Raw genomic sequence first — 25,718 nt, forward strand, 5'->3', positions numbered from 1 at the left:
TAAGGGCTGGTTGCCAGAAGAACCAACCCTGTGATTAGAGAGTTGGAACTTTCATGCCCACCCCACCCCCACCTCCTGGGAGGGGGAAGGAGCTAGAGATTGAGTTCAATCACCTATGGTCAATAATCAATCATGTAATTGAACCTACATTAAAACCCTAAACAACAGGGTTCACATCAAGGTGCTGACAGGGTAATGCACCCAGAGATGGCATGGAAGCTCCATGCCCCTTCCCACATACCTTGCCCTATGCATCTCTTCCATTTGGCTGTTTCTGAGTTATATCTTTACCATAAACAGTAATAGTTAAGTTAGGCATTTTCCTCAGTTCTGTCATTCTAGCAAGTTATGAAACCTGAGGAGGGGGTTGTGGGAACTGCCTATTTATAGCTGGTCAGTCAGAAGTACCTGTGTCACTAAGCAAGGGCTCTTATGCCCACAGCACAGAAAGCCAAACTCCGACAGCAGGTGTTTGCAGCAAAGTTAGGGTTTATTTGCAGGGCATCAAGCAAGGGAGTGGGAGACAAGCCTCAGATCCACTCCAACCTGATCTTTGAGTTGGGGTGTTTTTGAAGGGGAAGAACAAAGAAGCTGGGATTAATCATCGTCTTGTGACATTTCTTAATCATAATTTCAGGGGTCAGGATGTCTCCAGTTTGAAATTCTCTAGCCAGGTGGTCCATGGCTTGGGGGTCTGTTAGCTCATCTTGCCCTGGAGAGACAACCTGAGTTTGTACATTAATGATGATATCAGTCTTAGGGGGACTCAGTTCACTGGAGGCCTAGATTGGCATCTGAATTGAGGGAACAGTCCTGTAGGACTGAGTCCTTACCCTGTGGGATCTGCACTAACTCTGGGCAGTTAGTGTCAGAAGTACTGAGAGTAGGAATACTGAGTTTTCCTTTCAGTTGGCTACCCCTTCAACTGCCATACTTTGATACCATCTCAGCAACAGCACCTACATCCCATTCAGTTACAACCAACCACCACAACAGGTTCTACAGTTCTAAACTCATCACCTGAGGATATTTTACCCAAGTCCCTGCAGTTACAAGGCCATTCAGAGAAGCAGAAGTCTTGATAATGTTAAAATATTCACTAATGAGTATATTAATATTATCATTTATAAAATATATTACCACTTATAAAATCCATCCCTACTCAAAGCTCATTTCCTGCTGAACCCCAAAGCATCACACCTCATGTACTGGGCCAATGGCTAGCCAGTCTCTAGCTCAGTGTCAGATGTCTACAATGCAAATCAATTGTACAGTGAAGCTGTAAATCTGCACACGATGCAAGATTTCACAGAGTAAACAAAAGTGATGCTCAAGTCCCACCCAATCCCACACAAAGCCACTGACACATAATATCGGCAGAAAAGAAAACCAATGCTGCTGATCCAGCAGGAGCTTCAAAACAGAATGGTTGAAAAAAATAGTAAATTTAGAACATATTAAAAGGGAAGAGTGAGCTTAGATGGGCTCAAACATAGAGTAATAATATTGCAAAATAGCTTGTTTTTTCGTATGAGACATCCCACAAAAATATCTAGAAGGATGACAGCATGGTGAATGGGATAATTACTTTTCCACTTTGGGCCAACTAGCTTGAGTACTAGCTACATGAAAAGAGATACAAATAAAATGAAAAGGTAGCCAAAATAAGGTATGGTTTATCTATCGCAGGATTAAAGAGGCCTTGAGAAAAAATATGAGGCCTAAATATTTTTGGACCCTCTTTCTGACTCCACTGTGAGTCAGATGTGAAATGAATAAAGCTATATAATGTGATTTTCTTCAGAAAAATTGTGCAAAAAAAATTAGCACTTATTCATTCTTTACTCATTATAAAAATAGCACATGGTTGCAAACACATTCTAAATTTTGATAAATATATGATAAAGGTAACTTATTTTTGTTTTCATTATTCAAAATAAAATTTCAGTCAAGCCTTTTGTAAGGATTTTTCAGTCTTTTTGTTTTGTGGCCACACTGTGCAGCTTGCGGGATCTTAGTTCCCCGACCAGGGATTGAACCTGGCTCCACGGCAGTGAAAGCGCTGATTCCTAACCACTGGACCACCAGGAAACTCCCTAGGATTTTGCAGTCTGTATGAAACATTGGCTTCTATTTCATACGGATTCACTTTTTTATATATCTTTTTACTTTTTATTATGAAAAGTCAGACATTCAGAAAAGTAGAGAGAATACATAATAACTCTCCTACACTCATTACCTAGATATCAAAACTGTCAGCATCTTGCCATGTTTGCACCAAATATTTTCTTGTGCTGAAGTATTTTAAAGTTAATTACAGACATCGTGAGGTGTTACCACTTGATACTCTAAATCAGTTCTAAAAAATAAAGGCGTTTTCGGGCATACCCACAACCCATTATCACATTGAACAAAATTAACAATAATTCCATAATATCTAATATGCAATCCATATTCAAATGTTCCCAACTGACAAAAAGAAGTCTTTCCAGCAGGTAGTTCCAGTCTTATCAGGGTTGCCTGTTCCACCTGGTCCAGGGGATGCTTCCCCTTCTAGGAGTGTCTCACTGTTTACTACAGGTGCTGTCTCCCTTCTTCCTTTCTCCCCTAGGTTTCCTAAAACCCAGTCACACAAGCTTCATTGCAAGTGCTTAGTGGCCACCTGTGGCTCCTGGCCACCATACAGAACAGCACAGATCTAAAACATTTACATCCAAGGGTTCTATCAGACAGTGCTGTTCTAAAAGCTTGTTTTGTTTGTAGGTAAACACTTACGGCAGAAGACCACAGCCAATGGTGTGTGCTTCATATTGCATTGTTCAGAAAAATGATTTGACCTTAATTGGACATTCTTGGCTCCAGGGTACCAATTATGTCCAGATAGTGAAACTCTCCTAGATTATGAAATGCAAGTCAAAGTGTACAAAATATATACATATGAGACAAAATTAGTAAAGTGCTCCCTACTGATAGGCCAACTCACAATCCCAATGAAGCCACAAGGATCCATCTCTTTGGCTACCACTTTGGTCTCAATCAAGTCACACAAACCTCCTGGGATGCTGCAAAACTCAATCTCTAGTCCACACCAAGGAGAAAATGAGCAATCTGCAACTGCAGCACATAGACAAGACAAAGCCTCCTGCCACAGGGAAGCAAAGGGAGATTTGAAAGCAGGAAGGTGAAAGGATCAGCCCTGGGTCTTGGAAGTCCTTGGCTGAGGTGTCTAGAACAGATGGAGGAAGTAAAGCTGCAAGGCACAAGGAGGTGTCCTGGAGAGTGACTACAAACCAGGCAAGAATCCACTCAGGCAGTGGTACTGGGCATAGACGGGCAGGGCCTGATTTGAGAGATGGAGTCTGAGAATCCTCCAAAAGATTTTTTTTTAAGTGAGAGTGATGGCAATGGGCAGAGGAAGGAATCACACTCAGCAGGAGGCAGCAGACCAATGAAATCCAAGACACGAGAAACAAGTCTGAGAAGAGAGGAGAAAAGGACTAGGTCCAACCATACAGAAGGCATTTGTTAAAATGCTCTTCTGGGCATATATCCAGAACAGACAAAAACTCTAATTTGAAAAGATACGTGTATCCCATATTCATAGCAGGACTGTTTACAATAGCCAAGTCATGGAAGCAACCTAAGTGTTCATCAACAGATGAATGGGTAAAGAAGATGTGAGATATATATATATATATATATATATATATATAAAAAAAATAGAATATTACTCAGTCATAAAAATGAGTGAAATATTACCATTTGCAGCAACATGGATGGACCTAGAGATTATAATACTAAGTGAAGTAAGTCAGACAGAGAAAAACAAATATTATATGATACCACTTATATGTGGAATCTAAAAAATAGTACAAATATACTTATGTACAAACAAATACAGACTCACAGACATAGAAAACAAACTTATGGTTACCACAGGAGAAGCAGGAGGAGGGATAAATTAGGAGTATGGGATTAACAGATACACATTACATATATAAAAGAGATAAATAACAATGATTTACTGTATAGCACAGCAAACTACATTCAATATCTCGATAAGAAAAAGATTTCTGTTATGTTAAACCACGAAGATTTGGGGGTTATTTGTTACTGCAGCATAACCTAGCCCGACAGAATATTAAAACTACTCCCCCCAAAAAGTTTATGTTTTTATGCAAAATGGAATTAGGTTCCAGCCTCTGATCATTATAAACAAGCTTTTCACCTACATGATTGTCCAGCGACACTGGAAAGTAATGAAGGATCCAGACAGTTCTTCCAGACTACCTAATACCCCGTCTACCCTATTCCAGTAAAGACTAGTAGCATCCCCTCAAACACTGTGAAAATTCAAACAGCAAGCCCACAAATTCCTCAGTCACTCCCCACCCCACTCTCCCCACAGAAAATAACTGGCCTCTAGGGACCAGACAGATCATAAAAACTAGTTAAAGGAGCTAGACCAAGATGCCAGAAGGACCTGGCTTCTAAAAGGGCAGGCATTTACAAACAGTAAATGCTGGAGAGAGTGTGGAGAAAGGGAACCCGCTTCTACACTGTTGGTGGGAATGTAAATTGGTACAGCCACTACGGAGAACAGTATGGAGGTTCCTTAAAAAAACTAAAAATAGAGCTATTGGGTTGGCCAAAATGTTCTTTCAGTTTTTTCTGTAAGATGGCTCTTGTAGCACTTAGTTGTCTTTAACTTCATTCGAAACAATCGAACATGTCAAAAGTGGTTTGCGAAGTTTCATGATGGAGATTTCTCACTGGATGATGCTCCACGGTCAGACAGACCAGTTGAAGTTGATAGCGATCAAATCGAGACATTAACTGAGATCAACATTATACCACGCGGGAGACAGCCTACCTACTCAAAATATCCAAATCAAGCATTGAAAATCATTTGCACCAGCTTGGTTATGTTAATCGCTTTGATGTTTGGGTTCCACAGAAGTTAAGCGAAAAAAACCTTCTTGACCATATTTCCGCATGCGATTCTCTACTTAAACATAATGGAAAAGTTCTGTTTTTTAAAACAAATTGTGAAGGGCGATGAAAAGTGGATACTGTACAATAATGTGGATTGGAAGAGATCGTGGGGCAAGTGAAATAAACGACCACCAACCACACCAAAGGCCGGTCTTCATCCAAAGAAGGTGATGTTTTGTATATGGTGGGATTGGAAGGGAGTCCTCTATTATAAGCTCCTTCTGGAAAACCAAACGATTAATTCCAACAAGTACTGCCCCCAATTAGACCAACTGAAAGCAGCACTCGACGAAAAGCATCCAGGATTAGTCAACAGAAAACTCATAATCTTCCATCAGGATAATGGAAGACCACATGTTTCTTTGATGACCAGGCAAAAACTGTCACATCTTGGCTGGGAAGTTCTGATCCATCCGCTGTATTCACCAGACATTGCACCTTCGGATTTACATTTATTTCGGTCTTTACAAAATTCTCTTAATGGAAAAAATTTCAATTCCCTGGAAGACTGTAAACGGTACCTGGAACAGTTCTTTGCTCAAAAAGATAAAAGTTTTGGGAAGATGGAATTATGAAGTTGCCTGAAAAATGGCAGAGGGTAGTGGAACAAACGGGTGACTATGTTGTTCAATAAAGTTCTTGGTGAAAATGAAAAAAGTGTCTTTTATTTTTACTTAAAAACCAAAGGCACTTTTTGGCCAACCCAATACCATATTATCCAGCAATCCCACTCCTGGGCATATACCTGGAGAAAACCATACTTCAAAAAGATACATGTACCCCAATGTTCATTGCAGCACTATTTACAACAGCCAAGACATAGAAGCAACCTAAATGTCCATCAACAGATGAATGGATAAAGAAGATGTGGTACATATATACAATGGAATATTACTCAGCCATAAAAATAAAATAATGCCATTTGCAGCAACATGGATGGACATAGAGATTATCATACTAATTGAAGTAAAACAAAGACAAATATCATATGATATCACTTACACGTGAAATCTAAAAAAGTGATACAAATGAACTTATTTACAAAATAGAAACAGACTCACAGAGTCAGAAAACAAACTTATGGTGACTTCCCTGGTTGCGCAATGGTTAAGACTCTGCCTGCCAATGCAGGGGACATGGATTCGACCCCTGGGCCAGGAGGATCCCATATGCCACGGAGCAACTAAGCCCATGAGCCACAACTACTGAGCCGGCGTGCTGTGACTACTGAAGCCCCGCGTGACGAGAGGTGCTCCGCAACAAGAGAAGCCACCGCAATGCGAAGCCCACACACCACAATGAAGAGTATCCTCCACTCGCTGCAACTACAGAAAGCCCACATGCAGCAAGAAAGACACAACGCAGCCAAAATAAATTTAAAAAAACAAACAAAAAAAAACGTATGGTTACCAAAGGGTAAGGGGGGGGAATAAATTAGGAGGTTGGGATTAACATATATACACAATGCTATATATAGATAATCAATAAGGACCTACCTACTTAGAAGTCTACTCAATACTCTGTAATAACCTAAATTGTAAAAGAATCTGAAAAAGAATACACATATGTATAACTAAATCACTTTGTTGTACACTTGAAACTAACACAACATTGTAAATCAACTACACTGATAAAAAAATTTTTTTAATTAAAAAAAATTTTTAAAAAAGGGCAGCCAACATCCAATCCACCAGTTTGTTGCCATCAGAGAATATACGGAGTTGCAAAAGACTTATGTCTCAAGAGAAGGCCAATATCCAAATTTTAATGTAAAAATTTTTTGATTTCTAAATATCTGCAACTTAAATTTTTTTTTAATTTATTTTTTTTAATTTTTGTTTGTGTTGGGTCCTCACTGCTGCGCACAGGCTTTCTCTAGTTGCTGCGAGCGTCTGGCCCAAGCCACATAGTTGAGTAACGGATAGTCATCACAATTATTCTCGTCTGCCATGTGCTCCTTACTTAATTGGTTTTATTATTTTTATTATTACCACCATTTAACTAATTAATAGCAGAGTCCGGATCTTCTGATTCCCAGTCCACCATAGTGTGCTCTTTCCTGCCAAGTTGTAGATTTTAGTTATTAAAAAAAAAAAGTCCTTCTTTCCTGCCTCACCTGTCCCACAGCTTCGTTACCCGCTCTTTTAGGGCTTGTTCTGAAAACTGCTGCAGAAAAATCACTAAGGAGAAGTAAAGTATGAAATGAAAATGAAAAAGAGGAAATAGTGTCACACAAAAAAAACTACGGCCACGTGGGCTGTGCCCAAGCCAGGCTGGATGCACCACAACAAAAGGAGAAAGCCCAAGAATAACTTCCACGAAAACAAGTCCTCCCAGGTGATGAGAACGTAGGTGCTCCTTATGATTTGCACTTTCCCGAGCTTTTTTAAAATGACAGAAAAGAAAGGAGGGCGATAAAGAGGAAAGCCCGTCGCGAACACGAAAAACTAGCAGCAAGGGCAAAGCGCCCGCCCGCGCCGAGTCCGCTGCCTGCCGGGGCCACGTGACAAGACCAAGATGGCCGACGGGGAAGACCGGTCCCGGGCGGGGCAGGAGCCGGAGCCGGAGCCGGAGCCGGGAGAAGAGTTTGAGATCGTGGACCGGAGCCAGCTGCCGGGCCCAGGCGAACTGCGGAGGGTGGCGAAGCCGCGTGCGGCGGCGGAAGGCTGGTCGGCGCCCATCCTGACCCTGGCGCGGAGGGCCACTGGCAACCTGTCGGCGAGCTGCGGCAGCGCGCTGCGCGCGGCCGCTGGGCTGGGCGGCGCGGACGGCGGCGCGGGCGGCGCGGACGGCGCGGCGCGCGCAGGTAGGCTTCGGCTGGGCGCGACCTACGAGCTTTCTGTGGGATGGGTGGTCGTTTTACTGTGGGAGCCAGGCTGGCAAGGGCGCTTAACAGACTCAGCCTGTTAGGTTGTTAAAAAAACATCCTGTTAACTCGCCTAACTACTCGTCTGTTTTCTTTATACCGTGTATCCATGCCGGGATAAATACGTGGACGTGGGTGGACTGAGATCGGGGCGACTTCACTTCTAGTTGCGTTCCCCAGGCAGCATTCTTATTCTCACTGGTGAACTTTATACTTTAAAATGTACGAGTTTAAGCTTAGGTAGTCCTTATTAATTTTTAAAGGACTTACTTAAGAAATGAAACCGTACTGTTCTCTGGTTTAAATCTCAAAATGCCATCCTGGCTCACACCTCCAGTTGTTGACGGCGCATCCCGACTCACCGGGGAGTCAAAGCACCAAGGCGGAATTAAGGGGGCGAGGGTTCCAGGTGAGCTCTACAACCAACTAGCTGTGTCATGCAGAAAAGTCATCACATTTCCCAGCCTGTTAAATAGGAATTTTGTGGTTCACCCAATGATCTCTTATAGTCCTTTTAAGCCTTTGTCATCTATAACAGAGTTTTAGCAAATGAGTGAGAACGGAAACATTAAATGATTATGATATTTAGAGTGTGACTTAGCCCTGTAAAGCCAGATATTTAGAGCTGTGCCAACCAATACAGTAGCCACTACCCACATGTGATGTTTAAATGTTAAAAATTCAGTTCCTCAGTCACAACAGCCACATTTGAAGTGCTCAGTAGTCTACACGTGGCTAGTGGCTACTGTATTGGATTGTGCAGTGAGAACATTTTCATCACACAAAGTGCTGTGGGGCAGAGTTCACTAAAGACTGTGGAGTGCTCTCTAAGAAGCATTATATTATAGTGTGCCTTTGAGGTTCCTTTTTTTTTTAACAAGTACTCTTTTTTAATATTTATTTTACTTTATTTTTTTGGCTGCGTCAGGTCTTAGTTGCAGCACTTGAGATCTTCACTGAGGCGCACATGATTCTCTCTAGTTGTGGCGCACAGGCTCCAGGGTGCCAGGGCTTTGTGGTTTGCAGCATGGGGGCTCTCTCATTGAGGCGTGCGGGCTTAGTTGCCCCGTAGCACGTGGGATCTTAGTTCCCCAGCCAGGGATCCAACCAGCGTCCCCTGCATTGGAAGGCAGATTCTTTACCACTGGACCACCAGGGAAGTCCCTGCCTTTGAGGTTTCTTGATTCCATCCTGTCCAATGTATATTTGATGTAGAAGTCAGCACTGGCACAAGGATAGTGGATTGTGACAGTTTCATTGGTTAAGGAAGATTACTGAGGAAAGTTTAAAATCTGACGAGATAGAAAACAATATTTCTTTGGCGATAGAAAGTAGACTAGAAGGTAACGAAGGAGACTGTTTAACTCAGGAATCTAGTTGCCACTAGCTCGCTACCTTTACATGCATCAATGGGTGTTTGACTGTATGCCCACCATTGGTGGTCAGTCCTGAGAGTCAAGGCATGGGGTCTTCTGGAGCCTTCTTAGTAAGCAAATAATACATGTTAGCTGTTCGGTGATAAATAAAATGTGCCAGTGCCTAGAACTGTGCCTAGCACAGAATAATAAATATTTGTTGAACAAATGCATATTTGAAAAATACTTGTTTTCTATTTATGGTAATGCTATAAATAATACCCAGCATTTATATTGTGCTTCCTAGGTGCCAGATATTAGTCTTAGGTCTGTACATACATTAGTTCATTTAATCTTCACAATAATCCTAGGTGATTGCTGAACTGGCTTCATGATATGCAATCAATGCAGGCTTTAATCAGTGTGATTGTGCACGGCCAGGTACTCAGAAGTGCCCCATGATAGAAATTCTTACTAATTTTATCTTTGAATTTGTATTAAGTGAAGTCTGATGGGGCAAAGGAGCATGTGTGGGGGCCTTGGAGCCGGCTTTTGTGTGGTCCCATCTTCCACTGTCTTCCTGGGACAGGTTCTTGGCCGCTCTGTTCCACTTGAACTGCCCTAGGGCTTCTCCCCACCCCTCCCTGACCACGCTGCATGACCAGTGCTGCCGCAGGGAGGGTTGGGGTTATGCTGTCTGACTCTCAGGGCAGGGCCAGGTATGCACTGGCCTGCCCCGGGCTGGCAGCGCCACAGCACGTTAGGCAGGCACTGGGCAGCAGCCTCTCACCCACCCAACCAGATAGGGACTGCATCCCTGCAGGAAATTGCTGTCACTTAGGGCCATGGGAGGGAGAGGTTGACTTCATGCCTCCGCCCACATAGCCTGCCCCACGTGGTAGGTACCGTTGTTATCCCCTATTTATAAAGAGGGAAACTGCATTAAAGAGAAGTAATTTGACAAAGTTTACTTAGAAATGGCAGAGCCAGGACTTGAACCAAGCCAGGCTGCCTCTCAAGCCTGTGCTCTTAGTCACATCACCTCAATGCCTTGATGCCTTTAAATAATTTTATAAGTAAAATGCTGTAATATATACATATGGATTTTTAATTAGTCAATTTAAAGAAAATATTAAGTAAATAACTGCCACTCAAATCTGGTGAAAATTGTGAACATGGCTTACTGAGGGCAGAAGTGTGGGGAATAGCTGGGATGAGCTGTTACTCCGAGAGTAACCCAGATTTGAAGCCATCAGGTAGGACAAGAGTGGGGATGGGGGAAAGGAACTGAACCCTGGGTAGCATGCTCTGCAGAGGCCTCAGAAAAGCAGGTCAGGAGAAGATGGCGGCCACCGCTCCAGTCAGGGCTGGCTCATTTCATCTCTTTTCCATTGATCTGCTTATCTGCTTACAAAAGCAGTGAGAACAGAGATTATTCAGAGGGAGTGGTGAAGGAGCGGAGACTGAATGTTAGCAGCACTCTTGCCAGATAAAATTTTTTTGGTGATACAGGTTTAAGGAAAAAGCTGTGGAATGTCATGGAATGTGGAACGCTTTGAATACTTGTTTTAAAATGTTATCCCACGTGGGGTCTGGTAGCACAACTTGCCACAATGATTGCATTCTCTGTAGTTATCTTGTTTGGTTTTTTGGTATTTTTTCTAAAGGTAATACACATGGTAAAACAAAAACAAAAATCAAACTGTACTAAAGGACACTCAGTGTAGAATAAGTCCTCCTTCCCAGAAACTGTCCCCAATCCTACTGTGTTTCAGAGTGTCTGTGCATGTAACATGTGCTTTCATCTCTATACACACAGTTTTCACACAAACCACAGTATACACTCACAGGGTTCTACATCGTGCTTTTTAAAGTAATGCCTCCTCCTAAAGCAGTGGTCCCCAAGCTTTTTGGCACCAGGGACCAGTTTCATGGAAGACAATTTTTCCACAGACTTGGTGGGGGGAATGGTTTCGAGATGATTCAAGCATGTTACATTTATTGGACACTTTATTTCTATTATTATTACGTTGTAATATACAATGAAATAATTATACAACTCACGATAATGCAGAATCAGTGGGAGCCCTGAGCTTGTCTTTACTTGCCAGTCACTGATAGGGTTTTGATATGAGTCTGCAAGCAATTGTTTATGTTCTCTGTGCAGTCAAACCTCTCTGCTAATGATAATCTGTATTTGCAGCCACTCCCCAGCGCTAGCATCACTGCCTCAGATCATCAGGCATTAGATTCTCATAAGGAGCATACACAGTTCACAGTAGGGCTTGTGCTCCTATGACAATCCAGTGCCGCCGCTGATCTGACAGAAGGCAGGACTCAGGTGGTAATGCAAGTGATGGGGAGCAGCTGTAAATACAGGTGAAACTTCGCTCGCTCACCCGCCACTCACCTCCTGCTGTGTGGCCCACTTCCTGACAGGCCACAGACCAGTACTGGTCCGTGGCCCGGTGGATAGGGACCCCTGTCCTAAAGGATGAATAACAAAACTCACTGAAGAAGTCATTCTTTAATTTTTAAAGTATTTAGATATATATTTGGCATTAGGTAGGTGATATGTATTATGCCTTTCTCTGTTGTCTTCCGTGGCAAATTTTTTTTCCATGTGTCAGAGCACTTCTTCACAAGTGATATTGCTCCTTCCAAAATAAAGTACAATGACTTTTTCATTTCACATTGCTGAACTCCTTAAGTTAGCCATTGAGATAAGTGAAAATTCCGGAAAATTAGGAAAGTGTAAAATGGTTTTGTCAGTACAGGGTAGCACCATACTGTATTATAAGATCTTTCAAGATACCAAAGGGCTAATCAAAACTAAAACTCAAATTTATAAAGAATCTAGTTAATTCTCTATAATTCAGAACCCGATCAAAAAACAAAAAAACATCTGTAGAATCCACTCCCTGAAGTGAATACTTATTCTCTACACCAAAGGTATAGAGCAGCCCTTTGAGATATTTGTGGCTGGTAGTTGCATTTTTTTCTCTCCTGCATAGTTTATACTTAAATGCTTTTATAAGCATTTAAAATTTTTTTAGCCAATTACCAGGTTTTCCATAAAAATCCAGATCACCAGCTTCTCCTGAAAACTCCCATCTGGCACATATGATCAATCAGCATTCCTCCAGCAAGAGGGTGGCTGCACGTTCTCTCCAGCTTGTCCCCTCACTGGGTCACTCTTTTATGTTACAGGCCTAGCCCCTCTACAACAGTCAAGGTTGAGATCCCTGATCAGACCATTTACTTGGCAATTCAATAAGTGTGGAATTTTGTGACATTCTGTGTGTTGTGTTGAACTATTATTAACAAAGCTTAGAGATGTGAACAGCTTAGCCAAGGTCACAAAGCTAATAAAACTGAGAGATGAAACAGCTTAAAGATCCTTCCAGCTCCAATTTTCCATGACCCTAAATTGAGCTCAAATGGGAATAGGTGAGTAACCCAACCAGGGGATGGATGAGATGGCTGCAGAACACTGTTGTGTTCCCAGGAACGATGGTAGAAGCCACTGCCTTAAGCACTAGTCTTCACATTTTTTGTTCACATGACCCCCCCCCAAAAAAATCTTCAGCTTTTAAAGTTGATACATAAAATTCTTCATCATAATTTTAAAGTTTAGAATACATTTTCTGGTTTATTGTAAAATTGACTTTTTAAAATAAAACCATGATATCATTCTTTTAAGTGTATCAAGTGGTATATAAATACCTTAATGATTTGATAACACTACCATCCATCTTAAAAATAAATAACAAGTTAATTAATATTTGAAATTTTTACATTTTTCCCTTTTATTCCTTGGACTTGAATTTCCAATCCACTTACGTATGTTTTAAATTTTTTTATTGGTCATCCTATCATACATCTCAGAAAAAAATATGTAAATTAATTAAAATGTAATAAACTTTTCTTGTGACTAAAGCTGAGTATATAAAATATTTTTTCTTGGGCTTCCCTAGTGGTGCAGTGGTTAAGACTCTGCCTGCCAATGCAGGGGACATGGGCTCAAGCCCTGGTCCGGGAAGATCCCACGTGCCACGAGCAACTAAGCCCATGTACCACAACTACTGAGCCTGCACTCTAGAGCCCGCGAGCCACAACTACTGAAGCCCGCGGGCCTAGACCCCATGCTCTGCAACAAGAGAAGCCACCACAATGAGAAGCTCACACACTGCAACGAAGAGTAGCCCCCTCTCGCCACAACTAGAGAAAGCCTGTGCTCAGTAACAAAGACCCAATGCAGCCAAAAATAAATAAATTAAATAAATAAATTAAAAAAAAATTTTTTTCTTCTGGAACAAATTAGCATTAGAATTATTAGTAATGCTAAGTTAATTAAAGGAATATAAATATAATTTTATAAGTAATTATGCATAAATTTTTCTTGGAATTACTTCTCTTCATGAGCTGGTGTTGGTTTTTTCATTAGCATGTACTTGTAGATGAATATATATATTTACTGATAAAATGTGATAGGACTCAGAATCAATTTTATTCCTATTTTTTGATTTTTTATAGATGTGATCCTTGAGAAATCTGGCTCATATAAATAAGAAATAGAAATGGACAGGTTTTTTTTTCCCATTGGTAAATTCTACCAAATTTTTTTTAAGTTTTATTGAAGTATAGTTGATTTACAATGTCATGTTAATTTCTGCTGTACAGCAAAGTGACTCAGGTATGAAATGGACAGTTTTGTTATAGTAATGTTGTTCAATTTTTGAACTCCTTCTAAGTTATATGCCCCAAATCACATTGATCTAATGTCAAAATTTTGTTCATTTTTGTTCAAATATTCATTTTGTTCAAATGAAAATCACCTTACTTGCAAAAGGATACAACCTAGTCACATTAAAGAAATTTCTCTACCTCTGGGAAGTTCCCAAAAAAAGGCTTTATCAAAACTTATCAGATGATAATTATGCCTTATAATTCTTTCATTCTGTTTAACTCAGAACACTCAAAATGGTTGGGGATATCTAAACATTGCTTATTTCATTACACCTTGCCAATACAATATTTTTTGACAAAAAGTGTTTAGGGAATTCCCTGGTTGTCCAGTGGTTGGGACTGCACACTTCCACTGCAGGGGACACGGGTTTGATCCCTAGTCAGGGAACTAAGTCCCATATGGCCAAAATTAATTAATTACTTAATTATTTAAAAGTTAGTTTACATGTACTTGAAATCCATTTTCATCAAAAACTTGGAGCTTCAGTTTGGCTCATTTAATTTATTGAACGTGTCCATCAAGTTAATGGCATATCCAAGGGATGAGTGTTGAGACTGACTGAAAACAATTATATATATTCATATTTGTGGGGGAAATTTTTTTTTAACTCTCCAAATTCAGGATACCCAGCAGAGGGCTGGAGACCAACCCTCTCTCCCAAGACCGAGTTTAACTAAGTTCAACAAAGCAATGAGAGACTGGAGGCTCTTCATGTTTTGGGTGACTTGATTAATCATCAAAGGAGGTTTCACCTCCATTTGGTGTGTGAGACTTTCTGCACCCCAGGTCAGTGCATCAAGAGGAAGATATGGGGGCTCCCCTGGTGGCGCAGTGGTTAAGAATCTGCCTGCCAATGCAGGGGACACGGGTTTGCGCCCTGGTCTGGGAAGATCCCACATGCCGTGGAGCAACTAAGCCCACGCGCCACAACTACTGAGCCTGCGCTCTAGAGCCCATGAGCCACAACTACTGAAGCCCGTGTGCCACAACTACTGAAGCCCGCGTGCCTAGAGCCCATGCTCCGCAACAAGAGAAGCCACTGCAATGAGAAGCCTGCGCACCGCAACAGAGTAGCCCCCACTCTCAGCAACTAGAGAAAACCCGCCTGCATCAGTGAAGACCCAATGCAGCCAAAAATTAAATAAATGAATAAATAAGTTTATTTTTTTAAAAAAGAGGACAAGATATTGGACAAGGAATGAATTGTGGTTCTTCTGTAGAGTGGAAGAAGAAAGAGTGCCTGTGAAACTTGAGGATCTAGAAATCGACTTCCTTAAAATATCTGGGCCTGCCTAGCCCTCCACAGGACTTCCTGCATACGTATTCCCATTCGAACAACACTAGACTTCGTTTTAGACCGGGGATTGGTATCTTCTTTGAATAAATCTTTACAAATTGCTTCTGTGGTTATTGGTCTATTCAGGATTTCTCCCTCTTCTTGTTGGGGTTTTACAGTTTCTATTCCCTTTGCCTATCATCCATTTCATTAAACTTTTCAAATTTATAAATGTAATACATAGGATTGTCTCAAAATTTAAAAATAATTATACCACTCCCACCCAAATGCTTTACTTAAAGTCCACTTTTCTTTTTCCACACCATGATGAAAGGTTTAGGCCGATTTTTCTTTCCCAGCAGCTGTCCTCTTGGGTTTTGATGAGAATTTAGAATTTTCAGTCCCAGGCTGTCTCTAGTCTTAATACCTGTATTATAAATTCACAGTCATAGTATCATTCTTTTCGGTTTAGCTACACATATATATGCTCTTTTAACTATTTATATGTCCATATTATTTACTGCCCATGAAATAAAGCAGGTAGACAAAGGATTAATATCCAGAATATACGGACCAATAAAACAAAGGCAAACAAAGAAAGTTAAAAGATTTAACAGACAATTCATAGAAGGAATACTAGGAGACAAACATGAAAAGCTGCTTAACATCTGTAATGAACAACTGCAAACTAAAACAATAAGATCCCCACCCCACCCCACCCATTTAAATGACCGAACGATGGCGCAGGTGCGGAGAGAGGGGCGCGCTGGCCCGGGATATTTTTCCTGCCGGGAGTAGGTTATAGTTTGGGGTCTATATTATTAATTTCTCGAATGACAGTTTCCTGGGCTTGAGATGACACTTGGTAAGAATTTGTCATGGATATCTGATATTGACTACAAACTTTTACTCTCAAAGTGACAAGGTTAATGGAGTTGAAAAGCAGCTGAGTTCATTTTATTCTAACGGTTTTATTTACAAAAGAAGTGTAAAACTCGTAATTGTCCACTAATTGTGGACGAAAGATGGGTAACAACGAAAATTTGAGTCCATTACTGAGGAACTGATGCTTCCCCGAAGGCTCCGGCTGGCACTATCAGGCAAAACAACCGGCTCAGACAGCCCTGTGGCCGGTGTGTGGACCAACCCAACCAATCCGGGAAGCCGCTACCTCCGTCCTGGCTGAAAAGTCAAAATGGCGCCCGTTAGCTCCATGGGCGTGGCCTCGAGCTGGACTCCTCCAATAGGAACGAGAGGGGGTGGAGCACTTTCCCAGCAAGCCTTCTAGCTTGGGGCAGGGCTTCCTGGAGTTTGCGCCCTTCCATTAGTCAAAAATGGAATGGGGGCGTGGGAGGAACCATTCGCGGAGACTCTTGGTAGGGTCGTCGCCGTAGCAACGCGCTGAGCTACCTGGGAGAGGCCTCTAGAGTCTGACCCAAGGACCCCGCCGCCCACATGCGGCTGTGACCTCCCGGGGTCAGGGCCCGGCTGGCTGCGATCTCCAGTTTACCCGCACGTCCGCGCTCAGAGCAGACCGCCTCCATTGTTCCGCGTCCAGCCTCCTCACCCCGGGCTACACTCAGTCCACTAACGAAGCTGTCCCCGCTTCTGTCCTCCAGCTTCCAAGTGCCAGATGATGGAGGAGCGTGTCAACCTGATGCACATGATGAAACTCAGCATCAAGGTCTTGCTCCAGTCCGCCCTGAGCCTGGGCCGCAGCCTGGATGCAGACCATGCCCCCTTGCAGCAGTTCTTTGTAGTGATGGAGCACTGCCTCAAACATGGGCTGAAAGGTGAGCCTGAGGGCGGGGTCGGGGGCTTGAAAAATTCGGGCTAGCTGCTTCCCAGCATCATCAGTGCCAAACGTTGTTCTGGGTGCTGGTGTTGTTCTTGTGCACACAAGACAAACAGTGCACAAGACAAACAAGGTACCTGCCCACAAGACGCGACATTCTAGAGCAGCGCTGTCCAATAGAAATGCCATGCAAGCCACATGTGTAATTTCTAATGTTCTAGTAGACACGTTTAAAAAAACGGAGAAGAAACAGATGAAATTACTTTTAGTAATTTATCCCAATATAGCCAAAATATTATCATTTTGACACATATAATCAGTATAAACCTTACTAATGAGATATTTTGCATTCTTTTCTACACTGAGGCTTAAAGATCCACCGTGTGTTTTATACTTACAGCACATCTCAGTTGCACTGGCTACATTTCAGTAGCACTTGTGGCTAGTGACTACCTTGGACAGCACAGTTCTAGAAGAGGAGACAGACAACAAACTCAGAAGCAAACATAATTACAAAATGCTACAAATTCAGGGACGCAAAATAGGTTAAATGATAGAGAATAAAGGGAAAAACCTTTCAACTAGGGTGAGAGGCGAAGGTCTTTCTGGGGAGGTAAAATGTGAGCTGAGACCTAAAAGAGAAGGAGTCAACCTTGCAAATGTTTGGGGCAAGAGCCTTCCTAGAAAGGCAGAACAAAACAGGAGCGAAGTCCTGAGGGGGACCAACCTTGGTTTCAGGAAGACACCAGGTAACTGAGGCATGCTGAGAAGGAGTAGGTGAGGTCAGGGCAGTTGGGATGGGCTGGATCACGGTAGGCCTTTATAGGTCAGGTGAGGAGCTGGATTTTATTCTAAGAGTATTTAGAGGATTTTCAGCAAGGGAAAAACAATATCTAACTTACATTTGTAAAAGAACTTCCAGCTATGTGGAGGACAGATTAGAAAGGTGGGGAGGTGACGGTATTAGGAGCAGGGAAACCCATTAGGAGATTATTGCAGCAGTTCAGATGAGGGATGGTGGTGATGATTTGAAATCAAGAATTGACTTTGGCATAGGAGGGAGAAAGGGCAAGGATTTCACAGGTGATCATTTGACCACTTGTTTTATTTCATGGTCAATAAATACTTGAAAGAAAGAGCCTAGTGGGTATATCAGAGAAACCCTTTCATTAGAGGAAGGGAGAGCTCATTTGGTACCTGGCCTTTCCCAGTCCCCAAGACTGAATCAGAAGGAGTAAGCAGTGCAGCTCCACAGCATTCATTTGGCTTTTGGGAGAGAGACTGTGGGACCCTGAAGACATTTTGCAACCTGTTCTTATGAATAACACTTCTGTTTTCCCTTTTAGTTAAGAAGAGTTTTATTGGCCAAAATAAATCTTTCTTTGGTCCTTTGGAGCTGGTGGAGAAACTTTGTCCAGAAGCATCAGATATAGCCACTAGTGTCAGAAATCTGCCAGAATTAAAGTGAGTGAGAAGTAGTTACATCAATTTGATGTTTTAAGAAAACTTCCTTGTATTTATCAATTTCTCTATTCCTTGCTGATAAAGCGTTTTCTAATTTAGAACAAATTGTAGCAAAAGCTACACTCTACTTAGACTTTAGTCCCAGCTCTGCTGCTCATTCTCCACATAAGCTTGAGAAAATTTGCCCTTCTTGAGCCACAGTTTCCTTTTCTTTAAAATGGGGACAATGATTGCGTGTCGTACAAGGTCAAATAGTGAAAAGGTGTTGTCACCCAAAGAGCAGTTACAGGAGGAAAAAGAGTTGTTACACTCCTGGAATTGCTGCTTCAGATGCACCTGGGTGCTTTGTGACCACCTAGAGGGGTGGGATAGGGAGGGTGGGAGGGAGACGCAAGAGGGAGGAGATATGGGGATATATGTATATGTATAGCTGATTCACTTTGTTATAAAGCAGAAACTAACACACCATTAAAAAGCAATTATACTCCAATAAAGATGTTTAAAAAAAAAAAAAAGACAGATGCACCTGGGCAGTTTTCTGAATTATACAGTTTGGAACAGATTTTAGATTCCAGGATAAGAAACATTTGTGGAAAGGCTGGCACTAATGAATTTTGCCTTTTTGCCTTATCTCGGTTTGCCCTTGGGATCCCTATGTATAGGCTCAAAATAAAAAACTGAATGGAACACGAAAAGGTGTATCGTGGAATCTGCATTGAGAAGGGGCCCTGGAGATCCTTAGGCCAATGCAAAAGTTCTCCCGGCAGAGTCTTTCACAGGGGACTCAACTGTCCAGCCTCTGTTTGACCTTCTCCTGCAGAGCCAGCTTATCCCATTTTTAGATAATAATAATAGCCACCACAATTAACTAAGAGCCTGCCATGTGCCAGGCATTGTGCTAAGGACATTTCATTATCTCGTTTTATCCTCCACAAATCACTAGGAACTAAGCTGTTGGTGTCCCCATCTACAAGTGCAGAAACTGAGACTCAGAGTAGTTAAGTAACTTGCTCAAGGTCCCTCGGCAAGGGAGAGGTGGAACCAGGAAGAAAACACAGGTCTGCTGGTCTCTGAAGCCCTCTAAATCCCACTAAGCCCTCTAAATCCCACTAAACTCCATCTTTGCTGAGCCCTGTGCATTCATAGGACTTAAGCCTTCTGTCTCTGTCCCTGGTTCATCCCTCTGGGCCTATACCACCTAAGGTGAAAACCTTTAGCAGGCGACAACCTTTCATATATTTATTTGGTGACCCCCTCATGAGCCTCCTACATCTTCTGCCTTGTTTCTTCAGTTTTTTTTTTTTGGTGGTATTGGGTCTTCATTGCAGTGTGCGGGCTTCTCACTGCAGTGGCTTCTCGTTGCAGAGCACAGGCTCTAGGCACGCAGGCTTCAGTAATTGTGGCTCGCGGGTTCTAGAGCGCAGGCTGAGCAGTTGTGGCACACAGGCTTCGTTGCTCCCTGGCATGTGGGATCTTCCCGGACCAGGGATCGAACCCATGTCCCCTGCATTCTTAACCACTGCGCCACCAGGGAAGTCCCTTCGCTTGTTCTTTATGTGGTCCTATTGTCCATTCCCTTCCAGCAAGCTCACTCCCTCAAGAGTACAGCACTAGACTGTGTCTCTGGGTGGTCTGGTTGGATGGAGCAGGGGTCTCCCTCCTCCTGCACTCAGGCTATTTCCACTTAGGCACAGGAGGCATTTTTGAAGTCTTGTTGTGCTAACAAAGAGCTTATTGTCAGCTAAACTCACTGCTTCTGTTCCCTGTGGATGCTAAACAGGTAACTAGCTTAAGTACCAAAATCCTCCCTCTGTCTGCCAAAAAGGAAATACATAGTAGCTCCCTCCTCTTGACGCCTCTGGAGGAGTAGCCTTGTTGGGAGCCATGTGAGAAAAGGCTACTGCTTTGCTCTATAAAGAGCTGCAGTGTTTTTACTATTTCATTAAATAGTAACAAAAGTTCTAAAATTTCTGCAATATTTTGGAAGTTATGACCAGAATTTTTTATGAGGGTACAGACTATTTGCTCTAAGGTGGTTTGAAACTTGCGTGACGAACTTTGCATCCTGAGAGACATCTCTCTAGAGTTTAATGTCCTTGTCTAATTGAGATAAAAATATCTTTTACAGTATGGCCTATCACCCAAAATATTTCATTGTTTTCATGTCATGGTTTATTATTAAACAAACTGTTACACAATGAATGAGTTACACTTAAGATTGGCACTTAAACCCAGATAACAGACAAAGCTTGTCTCTCTCTTTTTTGAAAATTAAAAACAACCTTTTTTGGGATTTCCCTGGTGGCACAGTGGTTAAGACTCCGCCTGCCAATGCAGGAAACATGGGTTCGATCCCTGGTCTGGGAAGATCCCACATGCCGCGGAGCAACGAAGCCTGTGTGCCACAACTACTGAGCCTGTGCTCTAGAGCCCATGCGCCACAACTACTGAAGCGCACACGCCTAGAGCCCAGGCTCTGCAACAAGAGAAGCCACCGCAATGAGAAGCACGCGCACCGCAACGAAGAGTAACCTCCCTTCACCACAACTCGAGAAAGCCCGCGCGCAGCAACAAGGACCCAACACAGCCAAAAATAAATAAATTCTAAAAAAAATAAAATAACCCAAAAATCAACCTTTTTTCTTATTACATAACTTTTTTTTTTTTTTTTTTTTTTGCCGTACGCGGGCCTCTCACTGCTGTGGCCTCTCCCGTTGCGGAGCACAGGCTCCGGACGCGCAGGCTAAGCGGCCATGGCCCACGGACCTAGCCACTCCGCGGCATGCAGGATCCTCCCGGACCGGGGCACGAACCCGCGTCCCCTGCATCGGCAGGTGGACTCTCAACCACTGCGCCACCAGGGAAGCCCTACATAACTTTTAATTAAGAAACAAAAAAGGCGCTTCTGTTAGCTTACTACTCAGAAAAAAAACTACAATTAATATCGTGGTCAGTATCCTTTTAGATCCTTTCAGTGCATAGTCGGACAGACAAATAAATAAGAGTCTATTTTTATTCCCCTCCACCTCACCCAGTGGCTTCATTATTGCACTGCTTCTCATGGAAGACAGTTTGGCACTATCCACAAAAACCACCAATACATCTACCCTTTGACCCAGCAATTCCACTTCTAGGAGTTTTATCTCGTAAATCTAACACATGAAAATGACACATGTACAGAAATACCTGTTGCAGCATTATTTGTAACAGCGGAAGATTAGAAACAGCCTAGATAAAAACCAGCTAAATAAATTATAGGGCAGTCCAATACTGAAACACTCTAAAGCTATGAAAAAATGAACGAAAAATTCCCTGTGTCTGAAAAGACTTTCAAAATGACAGATATTCAGTGAAATAAGCAAGTTGCAGAACGGCATATATAGCATACTAATTTTTTTGTAAACAGGAGAGAAAAATAGAATTTATATTTATTTTCATATGCATAAAAATGTTTTGGAAGTGAACCTAAACTAAGAGCAGTATATTGTACAGAGGTGGGGAACTGGGAAAAAAAAACAAGTATTAAACTGTACGTACTGTTTTGTGGCTTCTTTTCCCATTTAATATTAGATTTTAAACCTTTTGCCATAATAGTCATCCACATCATTTTTGTATAGCTCCTCCCACTTTGCTCTTTGTGGTTGTCTTCAAATTCTCATTATCCAAACAGTGCAGTGGTGACCACCCCCAAACATACGTCTTTGTGTACCTCCTAAATTATTTCCTTATATTACTAGATGTAGAATTTTGATAACCTACTGTCATTAAATTGCCTGCTAGAAGAATTGTACCAGTTTGCACTCCCACCAAGCAGCACATGTCAGTGTCCATTTTTCCTATCATGCCAACATCAGATGTCTTTTTTTTTTCCTACTTTATTTCCTTTCTTTTTTACTCTGGCTTTACATCATTTATTGAAGGGAGAAGGGGGGAATACAGTCTTTTGTATTGATTAAGTTGGGTGCCCTCTGACCCTTTGAGGCTGATATTGATTACAGCAGTACCTCCAATACTCTCTTGGGTGTTACAAATGCAGTTACTCTGCTTAGAACAGGATCTTTTTTTCCTCAAATAGTGTTAGGTCTACAATTGGGAGGCCTTTTCTTTTCTTTTAATGTTTAAAACAGATCTTTTCAAAATCACACCTTTGAGATTGGTTGCACAACATGAATGTACCTAACAGTACTGAACAGTACAGTTAAAAATGGGTAAGGTGGTAAACTTTATGTTATGTGTATTTTACCACATCAGAAATAAAATTGTACCTTTGAGCTAATGCCCTAGAAATCTTGTGAGACTTCAACCCTTTAACAACTACGTTCTATATTCGTCTTTTGAAAGAAAATTTATCCATTATACAATCTAACCTGGTATTTCCTGACTCCCTGTGAAATTTTATGAATACATGCAAAGTTTTATCTAATTGTTCCAGAAATCAGATGTTTGTGGCTTAAATTTTTTTTCCTATTTTTTTTTTGGGGGGGTGGTGCAGAATACATGCCCATGATACAGACTTCAAACAGTACCCAAAAGAATGCAGTGAGCCATTTCCTCAGCCTTCCCAGACAGTGCGCTCCTCCAGCCCCCAGGGCAGCTCTATTACAGCATTCTCTGCATTCACCAGCATATGTATGCGTGAACATGTGTTTTTCCTTGGCTAAGTTGGTTTTTTTCCCTTTGTTTTTTGTTGTTATTATTGTTATGTCATAATAGTTTGATTCTCTGTTTGAATTCCAGGACAGCTGTGGGAAGGGGCAGAGCTTGGCTTTATCTTGCACTCATGCAGAAGAAACTGGCAGATTATCTGAAAGTGCTTATAGACAATAAACATCTCTTAAGGTATTTCATCACCTATCTTTGCTTAGCTTTTGCTTCGTAATTAGAACACAGTTCTGTATATCATTCGGAATTAAAACAAGAATGTATATTGTACAGTTTTTATTCAAATTATTATTAAATGTAACTATTCTGTGGCTTAGTTTTAAAATAGCAGTATTTTATTTTTTGAACACTGATGTCTGAAAGTCTTTATGAATGAAGATGTATATTTTCATTTTGAAAAGTCATTTTGAAGATAGTTCTTCAAAAATACCTAAGATTAGGCACCCTGACAGCGTACTCCATTAAGTTTCAACAAAATGGTATTTGATTGGATGATAATAGGGGAAAAATGACTTGAACTAGATTCAGTGGGCAATTTTAAAGTATAAAACCCTGCTTTTTGTAAGGGAACATATCTAGATTACCTGTTTTAGGATTCCACATTCAGTTTGTAAACTTTTATATCTCTTGGCATCAGTAAAGACGAACTGTCTATCTCTGAAATTTATGACTGGGTTCATTTTTTATATTTATAACTCTATAAACAAAAGTAACCATTATAAGAGGAATTTTCTCCAGGATATGATCATTTACAAGGAACAAATCTCTCCAGAGATAATTCTCTTATCTAACTGAAATGAAAATGTCTTTTACAGTCACCCAAAATTTTCCATTGTTTTCAAGTCATGGCTTATTATTGAACATATCTTTTCATGATAAATACTGGTTTCAAATAGTTCATGTACTTTGTACTCTTCTTTGAGTACTGTTATACTGAGTAACTCTGAGGTACAGATTTTGTTCTAAACAATTAATTCTTAGGATAATAAGTTCTCATGTACTCATACACACAATGGTAAATTAGCTAATAGCTGGTGACCAGAGCAGTAATGGATGGAGCCTCACTGTAATGGCTGAGGTGACTTGGAGGTAAGGAAGTAAAAGCAGCCAGTGTTGTTCCATGGGACACAGGGAAGAGGGAAGAGTTTTATCCTTGGATGGGTGGTGGGGGAGGCTGTGGGATCCCACTTTATGTTGACATGAATGTAAGTGTAGAATTAGTTCATAGCAACACAAAAGAAGGAGCCAGAGTGGACAGGAGGGGCAGAGTGATGTTCAGGAACACAGGAGCCAAGAGATGAGGAGGACTGGGCTCCAGGGTCCAAACAGAGGAGTTAATCCTAGACCAGAGGTAGGAGGAGTCCATTTTAAGCCACAGGAAGAGAGGAGAGGCCAGAGAAGAGATAGCAGCACTTAAAGTGGGAGAGGAAATAGAAGGAAGAAGGGAATTCACACAAGGGAGCCTCTGGCTCCTGATGAAGTTGGCACCCAGGCCATGAGCTAAGAGGTGAAAAGGCAGAGTAGGTCCAAGAGAAGGGTGGTGAAGGTGTTCTTGTTGTATCAATCTCTTTCAGTGAGTTCTATGAGCCTGAGGCATTAATGATGGAGGAAGAAGGGATGGTGATTGTTGGTCTGCTGGTGGGACTCAATGTGCTTGATGCCAACCTCTGTTTAAAAGGAGAAGACTTGGATTCTCAGGTAAAATGGGAATTTTGACTCCAGATCGAATGCCTTGTCTGGGCCAGGGATTTTACATAGGATCTGCTGAACCTAAGGAAGGGGCAGATGGCAGGGGGCATCTGGCACAGGGCTGTGCAAGGTGCTGTGCTGGACCAGAGTGGGGAGCAGCTGGCAAAGGTCTTGGGGAAGGGTGAAAAATAGCTTGGGCAAAGGCACAGAGGCACACACAGCGAGCATGGCGTGTTTGGGAACGGGAAACAGTTCTCCATGGCTAGAACACAGGATGCTCGATGAGTGAAGTGAAGGTGGAGGCTGGCCCAGTTGTTAGGCCATCAGTGCCATGTTAGAGGCTTTAGTTTTTGTCCCTGGAACTTTGGAACTTAAAAACCTTTGGAGGTATTTAAGCAGTACACTGAAATGATCAGGCCTGGGATTGAGAAAGATCAAGCTAGCAACCATCCAGTTCATGAGTTAGAAGCAGCCAAGAATAGGGAAAGCAAAAACATTGAGCAGACAAGTCTGGAAGCCCCAGGTTGCATGAGGAATGGGAAAATAGACTCGGGAGAGATTTGGGAAGTCAGATGGTAAAATGGAGCACAAATGAAAGTAGGCAGTAAGATGCAGAGTGCCCCATGGGGTGGGACAGCCCTCTTGACCAGGGCTGAGGCCTAAACCTGTGGTGGCAGGGGCAGTAAGTCAGGACACCCTGCCCCACCCTCATCTCCACCTCTTCAGGGCATCTGTAACTGGGCAGTGGCCCAGGCTTCTTCCCACTACATGTTTGGACATGAATCTAAAGCTTCCCCAATCCCTCCGTGACCAGGTCAGCTTTTTTTATTGTAACCTTTCCTCTCTTTTTTTTTTTTTTTTTCTAG

At 42.0% G+C, this 25,718-nt stretch overlaps 1 protein-coding gene across 3 annotated transcripts in view; it reads left to right on the forward strand.

The window, feature by feature from the left end:
- Nucleotides 1-7,308: 7,308 nt before the first annotated feature.
- Nucleotides 7,309-25,718, forward strand: part of RUFY1 (RUN and FYVE domain containing 1) — a 56,120-nt gene continuing 37,710 nt past the window's right edge. The window contains exons 1-5 of one of the 3 annotated variants that reach the window (XM_067732551.1): nt 7,309-7,801; nt 16,862-17,035; nt 18,384-18,501; nt 23,239-23,340; nt 24,738-24,861. In XM_067732551.1, the coding sequence (XP_067588652.1) occupies nt 7,513-7,801; nt 16,862-17,035; nt 18,384-18,501; nt 23,239-23,340; nt 24,738-24,861 (807 nt within the window). In that variant the 5' untranslated portion in view covers nt 7,309-7,512. Of the gene's footprint in view, nt 7,802-16,557; nt 16,619-16,861; nt 17,036-18,383; nt 18,502-23,238; nt 23,341-24,737; nt 24,862-25,718 lie in introns of those variants that run through there. The other 2 variants (XM_067732552.1, XM_067732553.1) reach the window with 2 other exon arrangements.

This window comes from Pseudorca crassidens, chromosome 3 (assembly GCF_039906515.1).
Source record: "Pseudorca crassidens isolate mPseCra1 chromosome 3, mPseCra1.hap1, whole genome shotgun sequence".
Taxonomy (NCBI): Eukaryota; Metazoa; Chordata; class Mammalia; order Artiodactyla; family Delphinidae; genus Pseudorca; species Pseudorca crassidens.